Here is a 12,666-nt window from a genome sequence, read left to right as displayed (position 1 = left end):
TGCTGCTGAGGGAACATGGCCGCGCTGATAGCAGCGCGATCCATATTCACTTTATACTGGGCTATGCAGTAAAATCGATAAAAGACAGATCCCGGTATCGTATCAATACCGGGCTAAAAGTATCAATTGGGTATCGAAAGTTCGATACCCGAAACAACCCTAGGTGCAAATATGTTGTACAGCATAATCTGTGACTTAACGCCACTTTTGTGGCATAAAAGCCTTGATAAATCTCCCCTAAAATATCTGAAATATTTCACAATAAGCTGACACTTTAGGTGCTTACACAGTAATAGCTGTCGGCCCAACAGCTATGTCTCCTGACTCTCCCATACACATACGTGCTTGGTTCAGCAGAATGTGTATGTGTGTTCAATGGATAGAGAGGAGAAGCTGCTAACACTTGGCAGCTTCTTATCTCTTCGGGAGAAATTCAATGCACCGGGTCTTTCCTTCCCGTAATATCTCTTGTGGGAGAATCGTGAGCTCCCCATACATGTTAAATTGCCAGGCGGTCCAGTCTTTTCTATACAGCTCATTTTTTAGATTCAGTATTTCTTTATTGGGGTTTGCACTGTGCCTTGAAAAAATATTTGTACCCCTTGAACTTTTCCACATAATTTTACATTACACCCAGAAACTTAAATGTATTTTATGTGATAGACCAACACAAAGTAGCAGGTATGTGTGAAGTGAAAAAAAAATGATACATGATTTACAAAAATTTTAATAAATAAGAATCTGAAAAATGTGGCGAGCATTTGCATTGTGCTGCTCTCCATTCCAAAACGATATATGCTGAATTTGAATGTGCAAGGATGAGTTTGTGTAGGGAAAAGGATATAAAACACAACTTTTCTCTACTGGAACAACATCTCTCCTTTGTGCTATAAGGAATTAAATGTATATTGTAATATGTTCTTTTTAACAAATACAGGGTTTTGCATAGTGTTGTTCACAAACCTAGATTTTATCTACCTCCTAACAGGAAAAACAAGCAGATGGAAAGGAAGGCGCATCCAGTTCCACTTCCGATGATGGACCAGGAGATGGCTTTACTATCCTTTCTTCAAAAAGTCTTTTGCTTGGGCAGAAGGTGAGTTTTAATTTAACCTTAATATAAAATACATTGGGAATTTAACACAAGCTGAAAGTGGGGAAGTTACCAGTAGCATATTGTAGCTTTCATTATGTGAGCTGAATTGGATTTGTTGCTATGGGGAAAGGCTCCTCTGTAAATTCATCAAGATAATGGAATACATAATTAGCACTGCACGGTCAAAAAGATTTGTATTAACTGTTTGTTTTTTTGTTTTTTACTAAGTTGTCCTTGACTCAGAGTGATCTTGGTCATATAGGCTCAATGAAAGTTGAAGGCATCATCCATCCAACAACAGCGGAAATTGACCTAAAAGAAGATATAGGTAAGATTTATATATTAATTTGATATTTACATTATTAGTGAGGTTGAAAAGAGAGAAATTGTTTAGTTCAATTTATTATCCTACAGTGTTCATCCAGAGGAAGCCAATTTTTTTTTTTATTATGTAGTGTCGTAATGTGTACAGTAAAGTGCACGGTAGAGGTATGGTGCGGTGTGCATCTCACCCGGTTTTTTCAGTTTTGCTAGGTGAGACCTGAAATCCAGAAATGAAATAAAAAACTGCTCCAGAAATTTCATTTCAAGTTGTATGGGCTGGATTTCTTTGGACTGGGAGACAGGTTGGTAGTGGGAGTCTTCCAGTCCACACCCCTAGTCCATTACAGGTTCTTTGGCCCCAGGTGAGGCCAGCTGGATTATTCAAAGAGGGATAAATCCTCTGTGTATAAGTCTGGGGGAGAGGAAGTGACCCTACAGAGAGGGAAGCCTGAGATTCTTGTGTGGTCACAGCCAGGTGGGCTGCTAAACCATATGGCTTAGTGAAGCCGGATCTCTCCCCTGGACTTATGTTTGGTGAGCTGACCTGCTAAGGGTTGGAGCCTGAGACCCTGTGTGTAAACTGTGCTTTAGAGGTGAGACAGGGAGAAGACCTCTGTATTAGCTAGTGCCCAGACGAGCAGGTGTTTATTTTTGCTGTGTGTGATGGTGCTGAAGTGCCAAAATTAAAGCACCATTTGGACTTGAACCCCGTTGTCAGAGGAGAAGTCTGTGATTGTGACGCCCTGTGAGAGAGTGATCCCTTACAGTAGTTACCAACTGTCAATTTGACCAGGGCATCAATCAACTAGGGATGAACAAAGAATGATAGGAGTTGCTGTTCACATCATGTTTTGGTCCCACATTTCACATATACGCTCGGGAAAAATTATGCAAAAGCGTAGTACACTACACTTTTCCGTCTTCTGAGTCCAGCAAAAAAAAAATTATATAATTATTTTTTTTTGTATAGCATCCATCTGAGACATCTGTCATGTGTATACCATAAACATGGGACAAAAACTTGATGTGAAAACAGCTTTATAGTCAACATTGTGCACTTCCAAGCAAAAACCTACTTGTAGAATAAGCTCTTACAGGTTAATCAGGCCCAAACAGTCAGCTCTGCCATTAATTTTAATGATACATTATGAACTAATATTTGTAAAAGTTCATCTCATCTCCCTATTTTGCAGAAAAACATCTGGTTTACCAAAGACACATGTACACCTATTATTACAATACTACAGTTATATAGTTTGTTTAATTACTTTAGCACAATTATGTGTCATTTATAAATTTTTATTGTGTAAGGGGAAAAAAGTTATTTTTTAAACTTTTTCTGTAAAACCGCTTAGGTGCTGCAATCAAAAACTCAGCATCTGGTAGATTAAACAGCTGGGCATGCATTCAATAAACAGCTTAGGCTACTTTCACACTGGCGTTTTGGCTTTCCGTTTGTGAGATCCGTTCAGGGCTCTCGCAAGCGGTCCAAAACGGATCAGTTTGCATTCTAATGCATTCTAAATGGAAAAGGATCCGCTCAGAATGCATCAGTTCAGTCTCCATTCCGCCTTGGAGACTGACACCAAAACGCTGATGAAACTGAGCCAAACGGATCCGTCCTGGCACACAATGTAAGTCAATGGGGACGGATCCGTTTTCACTAACACAATCTGGCACAATAGAAAACAGATCCGTCCTCCATTGACTTTCAATGGTGTTCAAGACGGATCTGTCTTAGCTGTGTTAAAGATAATACAAACAGATCCATTCTGAACGGAGGCAGGTGGTTGTATCATCTGAACGGATCCGTCCATGATGGATCTGCACAAAACGCGAGTGTGAAAGTAGCCTTGGTTAGGGGCAGTGGAGCAATTAGATGAGCAAGTGATAAGAGAGGGTGATAACATGAAACAAATCTGTTACCATTCTCCTGGTGTCATCTGTAGCCATATAGGAACAGAAGAAGCATCACAGATCCTCCATCACTTCCTGCATGCTGCCAGCACATCCTCCTCTGCTCTGCACCCCTCCCTCTGCTCTTCACACTGGTTGAAGTGAGTGCTGCAACTACAGTATATGCAGTGTATCCACTTCAACCTGCTCTATCTCTAGCTGGGGTCTGGGTCTTCACACTGGTTGAAGTGAGAACTGCAAGTACAGTATATACAGTATATCCACTACAACTTACTCTTTATCAAACCAGACCTGGGATCGCTGTCTTGTTGTATAGCCTGAAGCCCAAAAATGGCTTGGTACTATCATGCTAATCATAGTTGTCATGTCTTTTTGTGTATAGGAAATGCCTTGGAAAAAGCTGGAGGAAAAGAGTTCCTGGAAGCTGTGAAAGAGCTTCGTAAATCTCATGGACCTTTGGAGTTGACTGGAGGTAAAGTAATATTAATTTCTGTGATCAGTACACAGTGGTGACCAGGCTCGGACTGGCCCACCGGGGAAGATGGGGATTCCTCGGTGGGCCCCCAGTCTCCTGCGCCAGAGAGAAGATGAGTCCTATTTCTCCTTTCTCAGGAGAGATAATTATTGTAACCACTAGGTGGCAGTATCACACAGTGATGCAGCCTCCTACTGGTGTACATTGTACAGGAGGCCCCACAGTATCTTCTAGACTTCTGTGGCTTCTGGATGTGAAGGATGAGAGAAGGTGTCTGCCCCCTCCTGCCCTCCCTGCTGTCAGGAAACTGTGGCCGCTGGAGAGAAGGACTCCTCTGCGGTGCTGGGCTGATTTCTCAGGTGTGTGACAGCAGTGAGCTGTAGGAGACTGTAAGGGGAGAATATGGGATTTGTTTATAGCAGACATAGATCTGTGTATGTGTGCTGCTCTCTGCAGAGTTCAGAGTGGCATTGGGGGAACTCTGCCCTAGGTCCCCCCAATGCCTCTGCTTTAGGTGCCCCCCAATTCCCCCACTCTAAAAGCACCCCTAATATTGAATCTTCGCCCGTGTGCCTTCCGTAATTTGCAGAATGGAACAGGCGGCCCATTGTAGAAATGCCTATTCTTGTCCGCAAAACGGACAAGAATAGGACATGCTATATTTTTTTTGCGGGGCCACGGAACGGAGCAACGGATGTTTTTTTTTGTTTTTTTTGTTTTTTTTTGCTGCCCCATTTAAGTGAATGGGTCCGCACCTGAGCCGCAAAAAATGCTGCACGGATGCGGACCACAAAAACGGTTGTGTGCATGAGGCCTAATAGAACAGTCCTATCCTTGTCTATAATGCTGACAATAGGGCACTAGATTACTATGCTTCAAAGGTTTAAAAGTAATATCAGGAAGTATTACTTTACTGAGAGAGTAGTGGATGCATGGAATAGCCTTCCTGCAGAAGTGGTAGCTGCAAATACAGTGAAGGGCATGTTTAAGCATGCATGGGATAGGCATAAGGCCATCCTTCATATAAGATAGGGACAAGGGCTATCCATAGTACTCAGTATATTGGACAGACTAGATGGGCCAAATGGTTCTTATCTGCCGACACATTCTATGTTTCTATGTGTTTCTATGTGACATCAGGGGAGCAAGGAGGAGATTCAGAGAGGATGGGGGCGGTGCTGGGCTCCTGAAACATTGGTAACAGCCCCTTGGGCTCCTTACTTGTCTCATTTGTATATATAGAGCTATGGAAAATGTATATTGTGGACGTGCTAGTGGCAATCTAGCAGCACATGTCCCTTTTAAGGGAACCTGTCACCATGAAATTAAGGGCAATTTTCAGTTAGCATGTCATAAAGCAGAAGGAGCTGAGCAGAATAATATATACGGGGTCATTTATCAAACTGGTGTAAAGTTGAACTGGCTCAGTTGCCCATAGCAACCAATCAGATTGCATTGTTCATTTTCCAAAGGAGCTGTCAAAAATGAAAGGTGGAATCTGATTGGTTGCTATGGGCAACTGAGCCGGTTCTACTTTACACCAGTTTGATAACTCCCCCAATAGCTTTGTGCAGTCCTAATCAGTGACCGCTATAAGTGTATACATATTCACACAAGAAAGGCTGTCAGTCAGTGAATAGGACCGCTCTCATGACTACTGAATCTTTCCCCACAAAACTGTATAATGTCTGCTCAGCTCCTCCTGCTCTATAACAAGCTGCCTGCAGACTGCACTGCATTTTCATGGTAACAGGTTCCCATTAAAGTCCGGCCCATTTACCCACCTTCCTGACCAGGGGCATTTTCCATTACTTTTTTTTAGCAAATGAGTTATGTAATCATTTTTGCGCCTTTATTAATGATATATGGGGCTTTATTGTTTTGTCATTTTTTATTTTCGTATTTTTTATAGCCACGAAAATGTTATAAAGTAAGGTTTCGCATAAAAAATAAATTTAATAGCACAGCATGCAACTATTTATTTTTTTAATGATGTACTCATTCAATAACGGTCACTTTTATTCATGGGATGTATAGGTTAGTCACCCACCAGGGTGGGGCTAGAAGCTGTGGTGTGGCAGCCTTTTTATTTTAATATTTTTTTTTACTTTGCTTTGTACAAACACCTTTTGGGGGACATTTAACATTACATTTTTTATTTTTTTATTGCTGATTTCTCTTGTAAGGCTGACTTCACCGTTTATCTTTCCGTTCTTCAGTACTGTTAGAACAAGAGAAATAGAAGAAAAAACGGATCAGAATAAACTAATAATATAAATAAAAATAACTGATCCGTCTTTTTTCTAGCATCAGTTATGATCAGTTTGTGTCACTTCCATCAGAGATCCGTTATTTTTGACAAAAAGTACTGCATGCAGGTTTTCTTCCATCCGATTCTCTGCATATTTGCCAGGTTGCAGCCAGATCTCCGCAGGTCCCCATTATAGTTAATGGGGCCAGACTGAGATTTACAAACTTCTGGCAATGCCGGAATGCAAAGAGATCTGGCAGGGTGTTCACTGCTGTGAAACTAGCCCAACTGTCTCTGACAGAACGGACACAAACTGATGCTCAAAATAACAAATCAGTTTTTTTCTTTCTGTTCTTCTGACAGATCAGAATAACGGAAAGCTAAATGGTGACATAGTAGCCCCAGTTACAGGGGGAATACAGCCCACAGAGAGGTTGTACACAGGTGTACAACCTCTCTGCAGAGCTGTGCGGGGTCTACTAAGCCCTCAACAATCACTGATCGCTGGGTTCGAATGCCGCTTCCTGATGTGTATACACGATTCTCATTGAGTGCTGTGTATACAGCGATCAGGAAGGCACGGACCATAAAACACTGTCCCTGCCTTCTCTAAGGGGAGCCATGCTGTTACGGACAGCGGTCTCCCCGCTCCAGCAGCTGCACGATTAGCCTGCAGCTGTGTTCTCTGCGAGAACTTTTTAAAACATCTGTGCAGTGATGCTTGCCAACCGCCCGGACGCATATAGTCAGCGGGCGGGCAGCAAGTGGTTAATAAGTTGTTGCCGTTTTAATGTACATAGAAGGAGTAACCCAATAGCTTAGTTCTGTGCGCTCCCACAATGTACTGTTGTGGGAACAGGAAACCGACAGAACTCTGAATTTGACTTTTTATCTTAACGGAAAAGAAAACAGCTTACAGTCTGTAGAAGATAAGTAAAGTATCTACGTACTCAACAGTTAGCATTTTTGAATTTAACTGTAGAATATTGTTTCACATTTTTCCTTTTAATTATTTGCTTCATATTTGAAGAACTCATGAAGTCACCATCTCTATAAATGACTATGCTTTCTTTGTTAGCTGCCCTGAGTCAAGCGAATGGATTAGCAGCCAAGTTTGTCATCCACTGCCACATCCCGCAGTGGGGAGCAGACAAGTGTGAAGAGCAGCTGGAGAAGACCATCAAGAACTGTTTATCAGTCGCTGAAGAGAAGAAGCTCAAATCTGTGGCATTTCCTTCTTTCCCAAGTGGCAGGTGTGTACAGATTGTTTGCCAAATCCACCATTAGTAGCGCTGTATTAATGTCAGTCATATGTAGGGATGAAACCTGCAATGTAGGCCATGGCCTAGGCCGCCCACAGGCTTCCATTGTATAGGAAAGCACAGCAAACTATACTTTCCCATATAATAGAGGTATGACAACTCTTTTGACAAATGCCAGGTGAATGGAGCCTTGTGGATATGTTCAGTGTATGCACAGGAAGATTTCCTAAAGCATACACAAAATGTTACTAAAATGAAGTGTGAACAGAGCCTTAGTTGGATTATGGATGCCATATTACTTGATGTCCTCATAGGACAGTTACACTTCAGATTTGCATGCTGCAAATCTGCAGCATTTTACAGTAGCAGCAAAGTGAATTGGATTTTAAGACACCTCATCCACCTGCTGTAAAAATATCCACAGTACAAATTCACCTGCAGTGCGAATTTTAACCCCTTTGTGATGTCAGCATGGTGCAAGAGTCGATGGAAAGGAGTCAGCAGCTGTTCCTTCCCACTCCATACATGGCGGGTGCTGACTGTACGATACAGCCAGCACCCAGCCTCAATGACTGGCGATGATCTTGATCTTGGTCATTTAACCTTTCAGATGCCGCTGTCAATGGCAACCGCGGCACCTGTGTAGTTAGAGGGAGAGGGGGCCCTGTGGTGAAATTGCGGAGTTCCTATTGGCTGCTGTGATAGCCTAAGGTCTTGTGGAGGCTCCTGTCATAATGAGCTGCCTGCAAAGCCTGTGGCATGGATTGACAGGCAGCTTGTAAAAATCCCATAGACTGCAATAGTATTCAATTGAAGTCTATGGTACAAGCAATCAGACGATCACATATTGAAATTCTCTAAGGGGACTAAATTACAGTGGGGGTAAAAAGGTTTTAAAGAATCTAAAAATTCTAATCGCTCCCTCACTTATCCAATTTTACATACCGTGTATAAAAAAGAAACAATAAAAAATGTTTTTAATGGACATTGAATACAGTAACAGGAAAAGAAATCTAAATGCGCCATTTGCCATTTTTGTCACTGCCCTAAAATTGAATAAAGAGTGATAAAAAAGTCAAATGTACCCCAAAATGGTCCAAGAAAGAAACTAGAGCTCACCTTGCGAAAAAACAAGCCGTCGCACAGCTCTGTAGATGAAAACACAAAAAAAGTTATGGTTGTCATGATATGGCAATGCATTTTTATTTTTTTTACCAATTTGAAATAAATACTACAAAAATTTGGTTTTTCCGTAATAGTACTGACCCGCAAAATAAGCTTTCCATGTCATTGTTAACGTATAGTAAACGCCATAAAAACCTGAAAAAACTATGGTGAATGTGCTTTTTTTTTTTATTTCCCCCGGCAAAGATTTATTTTCCAATACAAGATAGAGTGAATTAAATGGTGTCACTAAAAATACAACTTGTCCTGCAAAATAAATAAGCCCATATAAGGCTGGGTGAATGTAAAGGTAAAAAAAGTTATGGCTCTTGGAAGGGGGGAGGAAAAACCGAACCTCCAAATACGAAAATTGTCCTTTTGCTTGAGGAATTAAAGAGTAACTAAACTTTTATAATAATTTGTAATATGTTGTCCCTAATCCCCCCCCCCCCCCCCCCCCAAAAAAAATTCTAATATACTTTATTAATTTTCTATTTTTACTATACTTTTACATCCCTAAAGCGCACCATTCCGTGTGTGCTTAAAACTCAGTTCTCCCTACACCGCTGACAGCTCAGAGGTGTACGGAGTACTCATTTTATGAATGAGCAGCAGCAGTGCAAGGAGTAAGGGCAGGAGCGCTCATTGCTGCTCCTGCCCGTGCTCCCTGGACAATTACTAACTCTTGGCATAGTACACGGGTACCCTGTACCCATGTACTATGCCTGGATTTGATAAGCTAAGAGAATTGTCATGCAATTCTCTTAGCTTAGAGGAGCAGGCAGGAGCCCGCTCCGCTCAGTTAATCCTGGCATAGTACATGGGTACAGGGTACCCGTGTACTATGCCAAGAGTTAGTAATTGTCCGGGGAGCACGGGCAGGAGCAGCAATGTGTGCTCCTGCCCATACTACCTGCGCTGCTGATGCCCATTCATAAAATGAGTACTCCGTACACCGCTGAGCTGTCAGCGGTGTAGGGAGAACTGCGTTTTAAGCACACACTGAATAGTGTGCTTTAGGGATGTAAAAGTATAGTAGAAATAGAAAATGAATAAATTAAAAGTATATTAGAATTTTTTTATTAGGGACATATTAAAAATTATTATAAAAGTTTAGTTACTCTTTAAAGCTGCAACATGTCAATTTATTTTGTGGATTTTACCCTGTGCAATGCATAGGGTGAAATCAGTGACCGGTCCGCAGCAAAATCTACATTCTGTCCCATGTAGTCATAATGGTGCTGAAGTTGTTACAATGTGTTGCAAATGATTTATGACCAACATTTTTTGTGCTTGTCTCACCATGCAGAAACGGCTTTCCCAAGCAGACAGCGGCTCAGGTCATTCTGCGAGCCATCTCCAGCCATTTTGGCTCCTCCAGCTCATCCACTGTGAAGAATATTTACTTCCTTCTGTTTGACAGCGAAAGCATTGGGATCTATGTGCAGGAAATGGCCAAGCTTGACACAAAGTAGAAGTAAGAGTTCGCAGAGCAGCTTCGCACACAAGGGTGGTTGTACTCCAGTAGAAGATTGGAGGCCTAGAGCTGAAGAATTAATGTTAAGAAGGTGTTGAAACACATTTGAAGTTTTGTGGTTTGAGGACAGATTTTACATTTTATTTCCCATGGTTGACGAGGCATATTTGGGCTAATTCTCATTGAATTCTCCTATTTCTGTACCAAGCCAGCACCCTATTTGCATTTTTATAGAGTCTTTAAAGAAATATCCCTCTGTCGTCATCAACCATGTTTTATTTCCTTCAAGGATGTTGTTCCCAATGTCTTCTCTTACTTTTCCTGTCTTATTATTTTAGACTTAGTGTTACAACAGCTAAAAATCTGTTTTAGATTTGTAGTAATAAATTTTACAAATGTAATAAGACCACAATATTATTTAAAAAAACTAAGCAAAGTTCTTACATGTTGTGTCTCGTGTCTTCTTTAATGGCATAATTAGGGAATGTTGTTGCACTGTAGTTTATTGGGAATTCTGCCGTTTTTATTGGTATAACATATTTATAAGGAAAACCTGAATCTATCAGTTCTTCTGGACTTTAGCATGGATGTTCTATCCTTTGGACAGGCCTTCAGTGTTTTATTACCTTTGCCGGAGTGCTGTATCCTATTCATGGTTTACTCAGGCACATTCTGAGACCAGACCCCGATTGATCAGACATTTTTTTCCTATCCTAAACCTGTTCATAAGAGTGGTGAATGAACATACATTTTGTGTGTTATGCAGTTCTCTTGCACTGCTCTTTTGCTCTAGATCAGCGTTTCTTTTTCAGTTTCTACTAAGGCCTCACCATTTGTTGCAGTCCATGCCAAAATGGAAAATTTATCATAATTTGTATATCTTGAACCCAGTGTAACATTAAAATAAGCAGAGGAGAATTTAACTGTTAATAAATCAGAGATTGCTGCAGCCATAAAAGGTATATTCTGGATATGGTCAAACTCAGCTGTGCCTTTACCAACAACTAGTGGGCACCTCACCAATGAGGTCCATCTCATAGTTTGAAAAGCTCTGCTCTAGAAGGAACTACAGACCAGTAAAACCGCTTTATCACTTCCATTTACTCTCCTTAACATTGAAATTGCAACACCAAGAAGGAAAAGATGTGGAATTATGGAAATTGCAGGATCAATAAACACGTTAATGATATGCAAATGATAAAAATGTAGAAAATGAAAAAAGTATTCAAAACTTCTCAATTAGATTTGAGCGAAGCAAGCTTCAGATGCTTAATCCGAAGTCTCTTCGTTCAAAACTTCAGAATAATACTCTACGGAGATTCATCTCTGTACAGTATAAGGGTCCATTCACATGTCTGCGAAATAGGTCCGCATCTGTTCCGCAATTTTGCGGAACAGGTGCGGACCCATTCATTTTCAATGGGGCCGGAATGTGCTGCAATTGCGGACAAGAAAAGGCATTTTCTATGAGAGTTCCGGCGATGTGCGGTCCGCAAAATGCTGAACGCACATTGCCGGTGTCCGTGTTTTGCGGATCCGCAAAACACATACGGACGTGTAAATGGACCTTTTAGAATGTATGGGCTCCGATGAACCGAAGTAAGTTATTTCACGAAGTTGCTCATGACGACGTTGAATAACTTTGGTAGTTGATTTTTAAAGTGAAAAAACACTTTAAAACTTGAAACCGAACCCAGCTTCGGTTCCAAGGTACACCCGACTTCGTGAATAACTAACTTAGGCTCATCGTAGCCCATACATTCTAATACTGTATGGAGACTAATCTCTGTACAGTATTATTCCGAAGTTTTGAACAAAGTGACTTCAGATTAGGCTACTTTCACACTAGAGTTTGGTACGGATCAGTCATGGATCTCCACAGATGGATCCGTTCAGATAATACAACAGTCTGCATATGTTCAGAACGGATCCGTTTGTATTATCTTTAACATAGCCAAGACGGATCAGTCTTGAACATCATTGAAAGTCAATGGAGGACGAATCCGTTTTCTATTGTGCCAGATTGTGTCATAGAAAACAGATACGTCCCCATTGACTTACATTGTGTCAGAACTGATCCGTTTGGCTCAGTTTTGTCAGACGGACACCAAAACGCTGCAAGCAGCATTTTGGTGTCCGCCTCCAAAGCGTAATGGAGACAGAACGGAGGCAAACTGATGCATTCTGAGCAGATCCTTTTCCATTCAGAATGCATTAGGGCAAAACTGATCCGTTTTGGACCGCTTGTGAGAGCCCTGAACGGATGTCACAAACGGAAAACCAAAACGCCAGTGTGAAAGTAGCTTTAAGTTTTGCTCAACTCTAATCTCAATTTATTAAGGATCGAGTATGAGCGCCATGTACAAAAATATACACATTTAGATGCCTTGGCATGCTATAAATGAGGTCGTTAATGGTTGTCTGAGGAATGTTCTGCCATGATGAAAGCACTTGGCCATGCACATCAAGATTTGCTGCTGGCAGTTCCCTTTGCAATTGCTGACCAATGACATTCCAGATGTGCTTAATGGAGACAAGTCTGGAGATGTTGAAGGACATGTTGGCACATTTAGGCCACAAAGGCTGCTCACAGTAGCCCAAGCAACATGCGGCCTGGCATTGTCCTGTTGAAAAATGGCTCCTGGGACGCTTTGGAGAAATAGATATATTACTGGTTCCACGACCAAATCAATGTAACAC

The 12,666-nt window shown here is 41.4% G+C and overlaps 1 protein-coding gene across 2 annotated transcripts in view; it reads left to right on the top strand.

Annotated features, from left to right (window-relative positions):
- LOC121003944 (core histone macro-H2A.2) overlaps nt 1–10,411 on the top strand; it is a 45,333-nt gene extending 34,922 nt beyond the window's left edge. The window contains exons 5-9 of one of the 2 annotated variants that reach the window (XM_040435913.1): nt 989–1,096; nt 1,325–1,424; nt 3,720–3,809; nt 7,142–7,316; nt 9,799–10,411. In XM_040435913.1, coding sequence (XP_040291847.1) covers nt 989–1,096; nt 1,325–1,424; nt 3,720–3,809; nt 7,142–7,316; nt 9,799–9,964 — 639 coding nt within the window. In that variant the 3' untranslated portion in view covers nt 9,965–10,411. The remainder of the gene's footprint in view (nt 1–988; nt 1,097–1,324; nt 1,425–3,719; nt 3,810–7,141; nt 7,317–9,798) is intronic. The other variant, XM_040435914.1, reaches the window with a different exon arrangement.
- Nucleotides 10,412–12,666: the final 2,255 nt, after the last annotated feature.

The sequence above is a fragment of the Bufo bufo genome, chromosome 6 (assembly GCF_905171765.1).
Source record: "Bufo bufo chromosome 6, aBufBuf1.1, whole genome shotgun sequence".
NCBI lineage: Eukaryota > Metazoa > Chordata > Amphibia > Anura > Bufonidae > Bufo > Bufo bufo.
Note: the sequence above shows the minus strand (reverse complement) of the source record. Positions and strands in the feature narration are given on the sequence as shown.